Genomic DNA, 15,445 nt, shown 5'->3' with positions numbered 1-15,445 from the left:
TGTTTCTGTCCCTTTCTTAAGGGCTATCCTCTATGCCCGGGAATGCCCTCCCTCATCACCTCTGCCTCCTAGAATCCTTCAGGTCCTTCCAAAGTCAGCTCAGATACCACCATGTACATGAAGACTTTCATGATTCAATTGATGCTTATGACCTCTGTCCCTCCATATATGTGTATAAGTTACCATCTCTTCTGATAACGTAAGCTCGGGAGGGCAGGGATTGTTTCACTCCTGTCTCTGTAGCACCAGTTAGCTGATAGGAAGCACTTAAGAAATGTTTGTTTATTAATTGGATTCATCCTCCTCCAGAATTCCATTGTGATGGTATTGAGTGAACATTTAGCCTTCACTTCAGCTCTATCTCCAATCAAAGCAGACCTATTATATCCCTGAAGTATTACCCATGCTTTTACTCACTTTTTGGGGGGATGTGGTGACTGGAATCCTCTCTCCCTTCTCTTTGTTGTCTATCCAAATTGTAAAAGGGCCTCAAGTTCTGATTCTAATCTTGCTTGCTCCAAGAAGATTTACCTAATTCTTTGTAGCCTAAATTGAGATATCCCATCTCCCTGTTAAGAGTCTGCTCTACCAGTTTTCCTGGAGGAAGGGGATTATCTTTGGGTAGGGTACATTCCCACAAGTCCACTGCATATGTTGATACTTTTTGTTTTGCTCTTTTCTCCTTCAACCCCTAAGATTACTCTCTTCATGATAATCTTTGTGGTAAGTTCTAGGTGTGATGTGTAGTTATAGAAACACATTAAGTATTTTGTGGAAAACAACTAATCTCTTCTACCAAAGAGATCCTCATCTCACAATCTCTTCTATCACAGGATTTTGTCATTGCTGAGTGAGGATCTTACACTAGACTTGTACAGCTGACATTGAAACTATATTCTCATACTTCTTTGAATGTAGCTAGAGAGAGGCAGTATAATTAGTCTATCTGGAAAGACTGACTGTGGACCTGGAATCAGGAAGAGATGTACTCAAATCCCACTTCTGACCTTTACTACTGTGTTCCCACATCTAAGTCACTTCATCTTTCTGACCCTCAGTTTCCTCATTCGCAGACTCAGGATAATAATAGCATAGTACTTGCCTCACAGGGTTGTGGTAATGATCAAATGAGATCATATCCATAAACTACTTTGTGGACCTTAAATCATCACAGAAAAGTTTGAGTTGGATAAAAGAAAATTCAAGATGTGATTATGAAGTAATTAGACCTATTTTCTAAAACATGCCAGTGCTCAGGCAAATGACTATGGTCCTTCAAAGTCATCATCCTTAGGAGAACATTGATTATTCCAACAATCTGGCCATTTCTGAAAACATGTTTAGAATGATTTGGGAACAGCCTTTAGTATCAGTCTACAAATGACCTCAGAAAAATCGCTCTCATTACTTTATAGCCATGTGGAAGCTATTGATTAGCTTGATGAACCACTAGTTCACTAAATTTGGCTCCAAATGGCTTTTGGCCACGGGCAATTAGAAAGTTATCCTCAAAAGATGAAGATTCACTATCACTCAAGTTAATTTATAATAAGAATTCTCCACTTAAAAAAATTATGACCCCTTTGATAGTCTGGTGAAGTCTTTCTTAGAATAATGGTTCTAAGTGCATAAAATAAAATACATAGGAATATGATGGAAACCAATTAGGTTGAAATACAACTGTCAAAATACTTTTAAAGAACCCCAACAAATTCATGGACCCACCACCCTTCCTAAAAATACTTACAATCCCTGATATAAAAGATGAATGTACAACAGGAAGTGTGCTAGGGTGCAAAGAATACTGGATTTGGAGTCAGAGGACCTAGGATTGGATACCAGTGCTGTTTGTCTACTGCCTGTACTATGTTAGTCAAGTGATTTCATTTCACTTTGCTTCTAGTTTTCTCATTTGTAAAATGAAAAAAGTTGAACTATATCTCTAAGTTGCTTTCTATTTTTAGATCCTTTGAGGCTTTGAGAGTAACCCCAAAGAAGGCATTCTAGAAGAGTACTGAGCAATAGCTAAAAGCACCACTGGGATAAACAAGTTGCCTCTCAAGTAGACAACTCTCATTTGGTTCTCTTAGTCCCAGTATGGCTATGAAAAAATCTACCTTGTTACCATAGAGTCAGACTTTGGATGAGGACTTGGTGAAGCTCATCAAAAGTTGGGCAATCCTCATGTCAATATCACATGCTGATATTTACCTATGGCAGGGAAGTCCATTGTCTGCTTTGCAGTACTCTTTTCAAAGCTTTTGTGATAGCCCCATGGACTACCTGTGAGCCAAAATTTCCATCTGATAGGGGCAGGAAGGCATCTATTGCATTTATTTGTGATAGAACAGAAGAATTATACTATAGAAGAATACACTATACAGTACTGAAGAATTTCAAAATGGGTACAAAATGGTATTCTATTTTTTGCAATTGTATATTCCTTTCTTGTATTCACAGTTAAACAGAAAATTATTAACATAAGCACTATCGGGGATAGGTTGGAAATGCATGCTTCCCCCTCTCTTCCCCCCCACCCCCATTCACAATTCTGTACACAGATTTGCCAAAAAGATATTTCAGGATCTGAATGGTGTTGGATCAAACCATTGGTCTTGAATCTCACCATTGTTGAGAAAAACTTCAACAACAACCACGGAAATCATTACAAAAACATTAGAAAGCATCTGAAACCATACTGCATATTTCAGATCTGGCCAGACATTTTCATAGTAACTGCTCTTTCTTAAATAGCATATGCACTTTCTTTATTGATACCCATACATTTTAAATACATTTAATTTTGGCTCATAATGAGTAAAAAATAATTTTAAAAAATGAACAAACCATATGAACAAAAATATCACACCTTACATCAGCTAAGAACATCTGGGATGATTTTGAACTGTTGATCCTTTTTATTGCTGAAACTGATGGATGAAGAACTGTAAGCCATGTTGCCTCTTCGGTTGTTACTAAGTCTGTTTCATAACTTTTTAAAAACAGACTGATGGTTGTAACCCAAACAAATCAAATCAACCCAAATCAGAAAAGTTACAAAAACCCCCAACCAAATAAAACAATTATCAGCCCAAATAGAAGAGTTTTAGATTCTAGTTTAGAATTGTTCTGACTTTTAGAGAAAACTGGCATTTATTTGCAGTGTGCCCTGGATACCAGAAAAGGTTTGGACATGAATCTGGTGATAGTAAATGGTAATGAAAATAACTGATAATGGGTTGTGTTTTTAATCATCTTAACTCCTCCAAAAAGTAGGGCAGTTCTACTATTTAAATGCTTTCTTTGCCAGTGAAAAGGAGTAAAATACAGTGTAGGAGACAAATAAAAGAATTAGTTTTTAAGGGCGTAAGCTATGGAAGGGTATGGGTATATGAAATGGCAATTTTGACTTGTGAAAGACAGGTCAACAAGTTATTCTTAATCCATTGAATGCCTCTACATATTTTAAGTGCAATGTGAAAGTATGTGGAACCTCCTCACTTCCAAATGAGAACACAGCTAGGTACACTTCTCTTGCATGAGTGTACCCCAAACACCACACAGGCATATCATCACATAAAACAAAATGAGGCACAGAATGTAAAAGTGTAAAACCATGCAAAATTCTACTTTTACCAAATGAGAAGAAAAATTCTGATACAGAATATGGGCACATATCAAACATAATTTAATTACATGTTGACATTTTATGAAATCTACAATGGTTGAAAGGGGAAGAATGGTATTACAATATAAAACCACAGAGAAAGGGTGTGTAAATGTAAGTTTGTACTGTCTATAAAAGGCAGGAGGGAAGTAGCATAGGAGTTTCAGAAAAATACTCCTTCAGGAGATACTATATACAGTGAGTACAGTTGTTTGGAATGTCATTGGTTAAGACAAATTGCATAAACCAGATTTTACTTTTTTTATGGGATGGATGAAAAAGGATGGAGAGTGTGCAAGTACATTGCCCCAAACTTGTGCTCTCAGCAGGGTGCTACTCAGTAAGCATTTACTTTCAATAAGGTTTATCCATTTTTTAAAAGAAAGACCTACATGAACTGAAGCAGAGTGAAATGTACTGTATACAAAATAACAGCAATAGTGGGGGATGATCTGCTGGGAAGCATGTGGTTATTTTCAGCAAGGCAATGATCCAATATAACCCTGAAGGACTTACAAAGATTGTAGCCCATCTGCAGAGAAAGAACTGATAGTATCTGAAAACAGATCGAAACACATTAAAATTTTTTTTTCTTTTCCTCTTTGACAATTCCTTAATCTGAAGTTTTGGGTTTTTTGACTGTTTTCTCTCACAAGTAGCTAATATGGGAATTTTTCCATGACTACTCATGTATAACTTATTTTGAATTGCTTGAGTTCTTGTGGGGGGGGGCGGGAATGGAGGGGGGAAGAGAAGTTGGAACACAAAGTATTTTTTAAAAATTGATGTTAAAATTTTGTTTTTACATATATTTTGGAAAATAAAATTATATTAAAAATTCTATATAGCTTGCATGAACTGATGATGAGTGAGATGAGCAGAACCAGAAGAACATTATACACAGTATCATCAACATTATGTGTTGATCAACTGTGATAGACTAGATTCTTCTCACCAATACAACGGTACAAGAAAGTTCCAAAGGACTCATGATGGAAAAGGCTCTCCAAATCCAAAAAAAAAAAAAAAAAGGAACTGTGGAATATGGATGCTGATTGGACCATACTATTTCTTTTGTTTTTGGTGCTGTTGGTTTTCTGTTTTGTGGATTTTCCTTTTTGCTCTGATTCTTCTCTTATAATGAGACTGATGCAGAAATATGTTTAATGTTATTATGTATATATAACCTATATCAGATTACCTGCTGTCTAGGAGAGGGAGGAGGGAGGGGAGGGAGGGATAAAAATTTGAAATTGGAAATCTTATATGAACAAATGTTGAAAACTATCTCTGCATGTAACTGGAAAATAATAAAATACTTTTATTAAAAAAAACCCCAAAATAAAAGTTCTATATAGAATTCTAACAATCTTCTATTTGTCAGTGGATAAAAAAGCAAGAACTGGTGAAATAAGAAGACAGGACCAGTTTTGCCTCTTCTTTCCTTTGCTTTGAAGTATCCTCTGCAGGAAATATCAAATTTCCATTTTGTTTGTTTCCAGTTTTTAAATGTTAAGGCTGTCCTGGAAAATATGAAAATCTGGGGCCAAAGAAACACCTGTGCCCATATTATTTCATGGGTATATCAGGAATACTCAATTGCCCATGGACAGGAATAGTTAAAGGAATTCCATATTTAAAGAATCACTACAAACCCAGCACATCCCAGATGAGATCAATGATACCGTATTCTGAAAACATGGCTTATTGTTGGTATCTGACAAAGGCTGAATATCGAGGTGGAGTGGGGGAATTCAACACTTTTAAAACCTCAGAGAAAATAATAGTGATAATCCTTTCTCATCCCCCCTGAATACTTTGGAAATAACCAAGAAGTCTTTCAATGTGGAACAGAGATATAAATATTTTTGTCCTTCTGTGCCTCTGTAATGGTGGAGAGCTATTCTTTATTTTTCCAGATGCATACATAAAAATAAAACATTTTTACTAAAACAATGATACAAATTCACATGGAAACAGAAGATATGCCTGACTACTGTAAAGAAAGCCTTTACTTCTTGCTTATACACAATAAATATTTCACAAACTATCTCACTACTATGGCTTCTGGGATGCACTCATTGAATCATAGTGATAATATGCCATCTTTATTAACACCTATCTTGTATGCCCCTTTTGTGAGATTGAGACATATATATATGTATATATATATATATATATTCCCATTTCAGCCATATGACATAGTTAATATTGTTATTTCCTAGTAATTTCTGATGTTTGAAATGGCGCAAAAGAATAATAAATCACATTTACTCATGGATAAACTTGTAGGATCATATTCCAGTGGAATGGATTTTTCAGTTACAAGGATGTAAAAGAGAGAGAGAGAAAGAGGGATAGGGTGGGAGGGTTCATATGCATATGTGTTTATTAAGGATCTTGATTAGATTTTAAAGGAGGAGACATTTGTGGAAAGAGGGGTCAATTAGGGAGAAGTTTGGCATGAAATTTTGGCTTTCTAGAAGGTAAATATTTAGAGCGGCAGTGTGGTGTGATAGACAGAGAATGGCCCTGTAACCAGGAAGATATGGTTTTGAGTCTCATCTCTGACACATATTGTCTGTGTAATCCTGAACGAGTACCTTAATTTCTCAGTGCCCCAGTCAGCTCTTTAAGGCTATAAATTGTAGAGGTGTCCATCTGTAATGGTAAAGGACAATACTACTCATCAACAAAAAACATCAATGCCATGGCAGATAAAGTAAAATATTTCAAAGGGTCCTGAATTTCTCAGGGGAGCTGCAAAAATGATCAGGGTTCCTGTATCTGAACCAGTGGCTTAAAATAAATTTCTAGTGCTTGTAAATAAATTCCATGTGACCAAATGGAGAAGAATGTTTAAATGTGTCTATGCACCATCAGTAACTTGGAGTATAACTTGGATAGGTTTCAGCAATATCCTTGAAGGTCTTATAGGCATTGTGCAAACGTCCTTGAAATCAAATTGATCATATAAAAAGATTCTCCTAATTAAGCATTTCTTCATTGTCAGCTTAGGTTTTTCTCGAAGTATTACCTTTTCTAAACAAACTGGATATTTTCCTATACAGAGAATGATTCCAAATAGCATTACTTTAAAACACACACACACACACACACACACACACACACACACACACACACACACACAGTCATACACAGTCATACACAGCAAGAAGGAAACATCAGTCCTTGGAAACATGAGCTTTGAGGCCTCACAAATCCTTCTAACCCAAAAGATTCAGGAAGATTAACTTTGATTCTGTCCCACTCAACATCATTTTACCCCTATTTTCCTTAACATAGCCAAATTTCTTCTTGTGTAGAGATTATTCATGGAAAGTCACAGAACCTACCTTACCTGAAAATCTTACTCTTAGCCAAGGGTCACATGTAGGGGTGGGTTCTTTTCTTTTCCAACCCATGGCCTGCTTTTGTATGGATTCTCTATGAAATAAGCTTTTGAGAGGAGGGAAGCTTACAAGATGCAAAAGATGAAGAAGGGGAGTCTAGCAGTCTACAAAAGCTTCTAGTACATTAACTAATAATTTTTATGATCTAAAATTCAACTCTGCAACTAACAATTAAAAATCTCGTTGCTTTCTTAAAATAACTCAAAGAAAAAAATGAGTTGCAATTACCACAACCATCTACTACATGCTGCAGAAAGGAGGAAAACCAGGCATCTGATTCCTTTTTTCTTTTCTCCCATGCCTTTTTTTGTTTGTTTTTTGTTTTTTCCTATATGTGGATGTTCATGCAACTCTAGGCATACAGCCTCTCAAGGTGAGTGCTTAGCAGAAAAGGAGTTTAACTCATGTTGGTAACGGTGCTCCCTCGTGTTATGTGGGAAGAGAATTCATAACCTGTCCTGACTGTGATAGCCACACATGTTGCATTCAAAAGGATCACGGAAGCCATGGCAACCCATGTGGATTGTATACATCACATGGTCCAAAAAGAGGACCCTGCAGTGTTCACATTTATACACCTTCAATGGCTCCCCATTGTTGCTGATAACTTTGAAAGCGTCTTGGGAATTGTCAGTTGCTGCCCTCAGGACATCATAGGGCCTATGCTCTTCTTTTATGGACAAACCATTTCTGGCATGTTGGTTTATGTGGTTTGTCAGGTAAATGAGGCCACTCCGTTCCTCGTTATTACTCTCTGTGTCTGTGGAGTCGTGGCAGCTGTTGCTTGGGGAGGCATCTCTTTCAGAGGAGATGGATTTAGCCTTAGAGAGCAGCAATAGATTTTCCACTGCACTGTCCTGGGCTGTGTGATTAGGGCGTGGGTGACCATCACCGTGGGGTTTGTGGAGCTGGTACATGGAGCTGATGACTGGTACAACCTCGGAGCCGCCGGGGGGTGTCTGCACCAGTGGGCGCAATGATTCGGCCCCTAGATAGCTGATGGCATTGTTGATGGCCTGATCCATGACGTGGGTCTGCATCATTTCATTCTCTTTCTCATAATTGGTGCTGGCATCATATGGGAGATCTGTCAAGCATTTGTCACCTGGCGATTAAAACGGGAAATAGTCAGTTGAGACCTGAATTCCTCAAGCATTTATTTATTTCTTATTGAGAACCAAGATCAATCAGTTAACAAACATTTATCATTATTTATTAGGCACACTGATTATATGAAATAATCAATATGAAAACATTTTAATTGTTTAAATTATAGTAAATTGTGGGCATATATAAAACATCACTTAATTGCATTTAAGTAATTAAATATTTGATTAATGATTAATTAATCAAGGATTTAATTAAATAGTCTCGGCATATTGGAAAATATTCTAGGGAAATAATGGAAAAAAGGCAGGCATACCATACAAATGATTTTCAATGCAGCATCATAATAAGAATCAAATGAGATAATGTATGCAAAACTTTTTGCAAACTTTAAAGTGCTGTAAAATTTTAGCATCATATAAAAGATAGCCAGACTGAAAGCCAGGAAGATTTCTGCTTGAGCTCTGCCTCTGATACATACTGGCTGTGTAACCCTGGACAAATCCTTTTACCTCTCAATGCTACAGGCAACTCTCAAAAAGGCTTCCATTGGTTGAAATGAGTTTCCTTATCCAGGAGTTCCTTGTACTAATAAAGTCACAGGTCTAGTTCCTATCTATCTATCATCATCATTATCATATTCTGTATCTCTACGTGAAGGGATTAGCTAAAGATTTATTCTATCATTTGACATTATATTGAATTTGAATGATAATCATCTTCCCACAGTCTTGGACAAAAAATATATCCCTGAAACTCCCCTGGAAAAACGAACAAGTTTTGCTTTTGAGATGTTAATAAAATATTTAACAGAGTAGTGATGGTCTGAGTATGACCTTGGGAATGAAGAATCCCCATTTGTGATTATGACACTGATTTAGTGAATGGTTGAGTGCAACTCAGTTACCATGTTTGTCTTAGCTTCTTCATCCTAACAGAGGAATGACAATGACTCACTTCAGAGCATTGTGTCATGATTTAACTCATGTGCAATAGTCAAGAGCTTTAAAGACAATTACCATCATAATTGCAACAAGGATGGTGACCTTTAATTAGAATTATCCCCTTTATTCTGTCTAATTCCCTTCCCCCTCCTACCTTTTAACCAACTAGATTTCTAATCTCCTTTCAGAGAGATGATGATGACAGTGACAACAACAAAAAATCTTTGTTAAGTGCCTACTGTTTATAAGGTGTTCTGCTAGGCAACATGGTCCAGTGGAAAGAACACTAGATTTGGAGTCAGAATCTGAGTTCAAATCCTGGCCTTGCTACTTGCTAACTGTATGACCGTAGAAAAGTTATATCACTTCTCTCGACTTCAGTTTCCTCTGGAAAGTGGAGAGAGCTGGGCTCTGGAGTCCCACTAAGCTCTACATTTATGATACTATAATCCACAGGTGTTGGAAATACAAAGGGAAAAACTCTCCAGTTCCTGAATTTAAGGAACTTCTAGACTGAAAAGAGAGGTATGATGTGTAGAAAATTAAGGATGACACGAGGTTGATTTCCATGAAGTAAAAGAAGTATAACAGTGGAATATAAACTTCTTGAGGGCAGGGACTGTCTCGTTTTGATCTGTGTGTCTCCAGTGCCTAGCACAGTGCCTGACATATAGAAGATGCTTAATAAATGTTTGTTGAATGATATAGGGAATACTAAAGGGAAGTCAGGAGAGAGGGAGAGAGAGGAAGAGAGAGACAGACACAGAGAGAGAGAGAGACAAAGAGAGAGAGAGACAGAGAGACAAAAGAAGGGAGGGAGGAAGGGAGAGACAGAGAGGGAAGGAGGGAGGGAAGGTACTTTCACCTAGAAGGCTTCTGGGAAGGCAAAGCCTAAGAGTTGAGCCTTTAAAGAAGAACATAACTACCTAAGACAACATTCTATCCCCATTACCTAATGTAGTAACACACATAGTAGATACTTTAACAAATGTTTGTTGAATTGAATAACAATGGAGAACAGAGGTCCATTTGATAAGTATGAAGTGGAAGGCAGAAACAAAACCAAGGGAATTGCTGGGAGGGAGAAAAGGCAACAGTATCAAAGAGTAGGAAAAGATCTAGTAGAGAAATATCAATTGTTTAGTTTTAATTTTGTGTTTACAAGCTAGTTTTCCAATTCTTCAGATAAGTTATTTCACAAAGAAAGAAGTAACCCAATTTCCTTTGTTATACATTATTATCATATATGTCATAGGTATGACAAGGCTTAAGACCAAATGTTGGCTAATGTCTGTAACACAAAAGTAGTATAGTCATTAATTAGGGCCCCATTTTACTTCGGTTCTAAAAGCTAGTTATTTATTTGTTTTAAGGTGTTCTGTCTTCAATAAAGCCATTAGTTTTCATTAATCAATGAAAAGTGTTTGAATTTCTACAAATATGATTTAATGTTGCTTGTCTTACATTTCACAAGGGCCCCAATGTTTTCCTGTATGATAATGATATCTGCTGTCAATGTAATAATTTTCTGAGTGAGGAGACATACACACACATATATCCACACAATACACACATATGTGTATATATCCAGACATATAACTATATGCAGGCATATATGTATAAATAAATATATATGTAAATATAAAAACAGAACCATGCTTCATGAATTTGCTGATTGGACTTCTCTGTTGTGGTCATTAGCCATTGGTAAGTATACTCTCTCTAAAACTATAATGTCCCATATAAAGAGGGCCATATTCCACCCTCCTTTCTTATCTGTAATTTCATATTCAGCCTTGACTCTGCATTCATTTTCATCCAATTGTAGTCATTAATGTGGGATAATGGGGTTCATTTAGCAGTTACTTGCTTTATGATTATGCACCCTTATCTACAGAACCAAAGGAACCAAAGATCTTTTGAATCTAATGGGGAGAAAAGTTTCAATAAGTCATCATTCTTATAGAAGCAGTTAATCAAGTCTAAAGACTTCTATAAATTATCCAATCAACAGATATCCATCTTACAAACAGAGGAAATGGGTGGTGCTTCTCTTCACATAAGCTTAAAGTAAACACAGACCAGTATTTCTGAATCTATACTGGGAGTAGTCACTGTTCTCTCATCAGGTTTTTTAAATGATAATGAACATACTTGTGAAGCTCACATAGAGACCTTGCCATAAATGAGTGCATTTTAACTCAGAACTCAAAGCTCAGAATTGAGAATTCCTAGAACAAGGAGTAATGGATAAGAGTTACAGAGAAAAATGTTGGCTCAATGAAAAGAAAAACTTTCTAATTAGTGACCAAAAGTGGAATGGCCTAGCCTCAGGAAGAGGTGGCTTTTCTGTCATTGAAAGAGATTGCTTAACCCCATCGTTTTTCCTTTCCCTATTCATTCTCATTCTCATTTCTCTTTTTGAAATCCCTGCAAATTTCCTGTAATAGATCCTTTTTTTTTTCTTTTTTTTTTTTTTTAACCCTAATGGTTTTAAAGCTGAAGGTAATATTCCAAGTATAGGCTGTAAAGGAACTCTATGGAATGATGCCTTTAGATGTAAAGATCCAGAGAACACAGAATTTCTGCTACCTTTCAGCCAGGAGACGGAATGCAGTAAAATCACAGCATGCATATTACTGAAATAGATACTGGTTTTAATTTACTAAAGCACTAGGATTTCCGTTTCAGAGGCTGAAGTCGAAGAAGTAAAAAAAAAAAAGTATCTCTTTTCAACTAGGTTTTTGAATGTTATTTAGAGAGCACTGGACTTAGAGTCAGAAGACAGAAGGTTGAATCCCAGGTTCATTATTTGTTAGCATTGTTAACACTGGACACATCATTGAATGCCTCTTAGTCTCACTTTCTTTATCTGTCAAGTAGAATGAGATCACCTTTAGTACCTACTTCAAAGGGTGAAAGTAAAATGATAAAATAGTGTAACTGAAAAGTTCTGTATAAATGTGGGTTATGATTAGTATTGATTACATTCATGAAGCCTAGTACTAGCTGTTCACACAATCCTCCCTCTGAACTAGAAGGGCTTGCTCCAAAATGCCAACTGGCAACAACATAGATGGAAGGCACACAAAACTGTCCATTTGTCAACAAACATTTATTAAGCACCAACTGTCTACAAATGAGCCTTAAAAGGGGAAGAAACATTCAGCTTACCTGTTTTTTTTTTTTGTTTGTTTGTTTGTTTTTCAGTTTCCTCCTTCCTTTACCCCCTAGCATATATCAAATTTTAAAGCACCCATTAGCATGTTTGGTTTTTAAGAGACATCAAACGTGGAACTCTTACCCACAAATTTCTGAGGCATAGAGCTCTTACGTTTGGCGACGTTACTTGCTAGTCTATCCAGCACGAGGGATCTCTCAGATCCGATCTTGCACAAATCTTCGGCCATTTCACTATGGTTGGTTTCTTCTTTAATGACTAAAGCCAAGGGAAATCAGAATGGTCAACAACACAGATATCAATAAATTTAAGGGCCCGATTTGCTAAGGCAATTTAACAAAGTTGGAGTAACTCAACAGAAGTCCCTAGTTGACTTTCAGTGCTCATAATGGTAGTGGCTAGCGTTTAGAAACCTATTTCATTTTTATTTGGCAAAGTCCACTTCACTTTTCACAGGGCTATTATATTAGACCCTCACAATAATCCTGTAATTTGGACAGGGCAGGGATTATAATTTATATGAAACACATGGAGGTGCTCAGGTTCAGAGAGTTAACACACCCAGTGTTATCCAGGGTGCTTCTCATAGATAAGGGACTAGAATTCAAGCCTCCTGAATCCTTAGGTCTTTGTCTTTCTTACACTATACCTCATTGCCTCCCATGTGCTAATTAAACATTCCAGTGCTAAAGATAGAAATCCAAGTATGAAGAAACATGTTGTTTCTTTGCAAATGGAACATCAAATGGCCTTTGTGCTTCAACTGCAAAAGGTTCAGGGCTTTCTATTGAGTCTTATATAGTGTGATTCAAAGGAACACAATCATCGAGTGGGTTAGTGATGGTCTTTTAGTAAATGAGAAGGCATTCAAAGATGATAGTTAGTCCTTTTTAATTTCTTTGAGTATTTTCATGAAAACTAAGTTCAATTTTAATTAGCCCAAAAGTTTATTATTTAATTAAATGCTGAATTCCTCCTGTTTATAGGAATTTATGGTTTCCCCCTAATATTAAAAAAAAATAGAACAGAGGGGGTTGGTAGATTGTGAGAATTAAGAGGAAGGACTTAAAAGTAGAGTTCCTTAATCTGGGTTTCACAGGGGGTTTGTCTGTGTGTGTGTGTGTGTAGATTTCAGGGGGTTTGCAAACTTGGCTGGGAAAAAATTATACCTTTATTTCAATGTAATTGGTCCCCTTTGTAATTCCATAATTTTGTTTTATGCATTTGATAATGATAATGATGGTAGATAGATAACATTTATATAGTGCAAAATGTTTAACAAATATCTCATTTTTATCCTCACAACCATGGGAGTAAGGTGCTATTATTATCTTCATTTTATAGACAAGGAAACTGAGGCACACAGAGATTAAGTGACTTGCCCAGTATCAAAAAGCTCATAAGTGTCTGAGCTGGATTTAAACTCAGGTCTTCCTGACTCCAGCCCCAGCTCAGTCCTCTATGCCACTTAGCTTCCTTAAAGAACAATATTTAAGATCAGAGAAGGGGTCCATAGGCTTCACAAGACTGCCAAAGAGGTCTATGACATAAAAAATTAAGAACCTCTAGTTTAAATTATGCTTATAGAGTATCCCCAATAAAAAACAGTAATCCCTTAAACTGACTAATTTAAGGACCTCCAACACTGAAGAAAATGAAGAAATGTGATCTAGTTATTATCATTTCCTTTGCACTAGGGGCATATATCTTAACAACTATTGCTGCTTCAAGTTCTTATGTTATGTAATTGAATAAATTATAAGAAATTATATAAACATATAATAATGTATAATATAAATGACATTAACAAATTATATAATCACAGAGTGATAAAAGATCTTTGAGATGTTTTAGTGCAACAACATCATTTTAAAGGTGTGGGGAGGAAGAGTTAGTACACTTTAGGGAAGAGTCCTTAGATTTGGAGACCAAAGGAATTAATAGGATAAAATTCTGGCTATTCTACTTTTGCTAGTAAATATATGACTGATCCATGAGACCTTTCCTGGTCCCCTCCTTACTCCCCAGTTGCTAAGGCACCTTCTTCCCAAATTACCTTGTATTAATTTTGTACATGATATGTGTGTGTGTGTGCGCGCGCACATATACACACACACACATATATATATATATATATATACATACTACATATATACCATATATATAAACACACATACACACACACAGACACACCATGGAATGGTAGCCCCTTTTATATATATACCATGGAATGGTAGCCCTCTGTAGAAATGTACTTTCACTTTGGTTTTTGTATTCTCAGTATTTAGCAGGAGTGCCTGGCGCATAATAATTTAATAAATACTTGTTTGTTGATTGATTGACTAAATCTCTCTGGTCAAGAGGATTGACTTAGATGATCCTGAAGGTCCCTTCAAATTCTAGATCTTCTGATCAAATCATCAAGTACAGGTCAGACTAAGCTCATGTCTATTTTTGACAGTTACTTGACTGGAAGATCAGGGGAATGTTATCAAAGCATTTGACAATGTCTTGTGATTTCCTTGTGGACAAGTTGGAGAGATGTAAGGGAGCAAATAGAATTGTGCAGATTTGGAGAGCATGCTGATGGGGACTTGGATCTTTGCTGGTTAACATTTTTTTATTATTATTATCAACGACTGGCATGTAGAGATAAGCAATCTGCTTATCAAGTTTGTAGATTACACAAAGTTGGGAGGGAGCCAAAATATTCTGATAAGCTAGAATGATGAGTAATGAAAGAAGATGGAATTTAATAGGAGTAAATGTAAAATTCTTCATTTAGGCTCAAAACAATCAAAATCAACTGCACAAGTTGAGGCTGGAGGAGGAAAGCCTAGATTAGGGTTCTCAAAACTTTTTTTTAGTATCAGGATCCACTCTTAAAAATTATGAAGACCCTTCCCAAAAAGTCTCAGTTTATATGGATAATATCTATAAACACCACATTAAAAATTAAACCATCTTAGTATTATTGTAAAAATAGTTTTGACCTCACAGATCCCATAAAAGGGGTCCTCAGACAACACTTCGAGAACTGTTGGCCTAGATAATAGTTTGTGTAAAAGACATTTGAATTTTTTAGTGTATGTACAAGTTCAATATTAGTTGAGCATGATGTGATGATTAGAAA

At 36.3% G+C, this 15,445-nt stretch overlaps 1 protein-coding gene across 1 annotated transcript in view; it reads right to left on the bottom strand.

Moving 5' to 3' along the window:
* Positions 1-4,961: 4,961 nt before the first annotated feature.
* The window catches only part of IKZF1 (IKAROS family zinc finger 1), a 50,015-nt gene continuing 39,531 nt past the window's right edge, over positions 4,962-15,445 (bottom strand). The window contains 3 exon segments of the mRNA XM_044001199.1: positions 4,962-7,531; positions 7,533-8,185; positions 12,436-12,570. Coding sequence (XP_043857134.1) covers positions 7,478-7,531; positions 7,533-8,185; positions 12,436-12,570 — 842 coding nt within the window. The 3' untranslated portion in view covers positions 4,962-7,477.

The sequence above is a fragment of the Dromiciops gliroides genome, chromosome 1 (assembly GCF_019393635.1).
Source record: "Dromiciops gliroides isolate mDroGli1 chromosome 1, mDroGli1.pri, whole genome shotgun sequence".
NCBI classification, from domain to species: Eukaryota; Metazoa; Chordata; class Mammalia; order Microbiotheria; family Microbiotheriidae; genus Dromiciops; species Dromiciops gliroides.
Note: the sequence above shows the minus strand (reverse complement) of the source record. Positions and strands in the feature narration are given on the sequence as shown.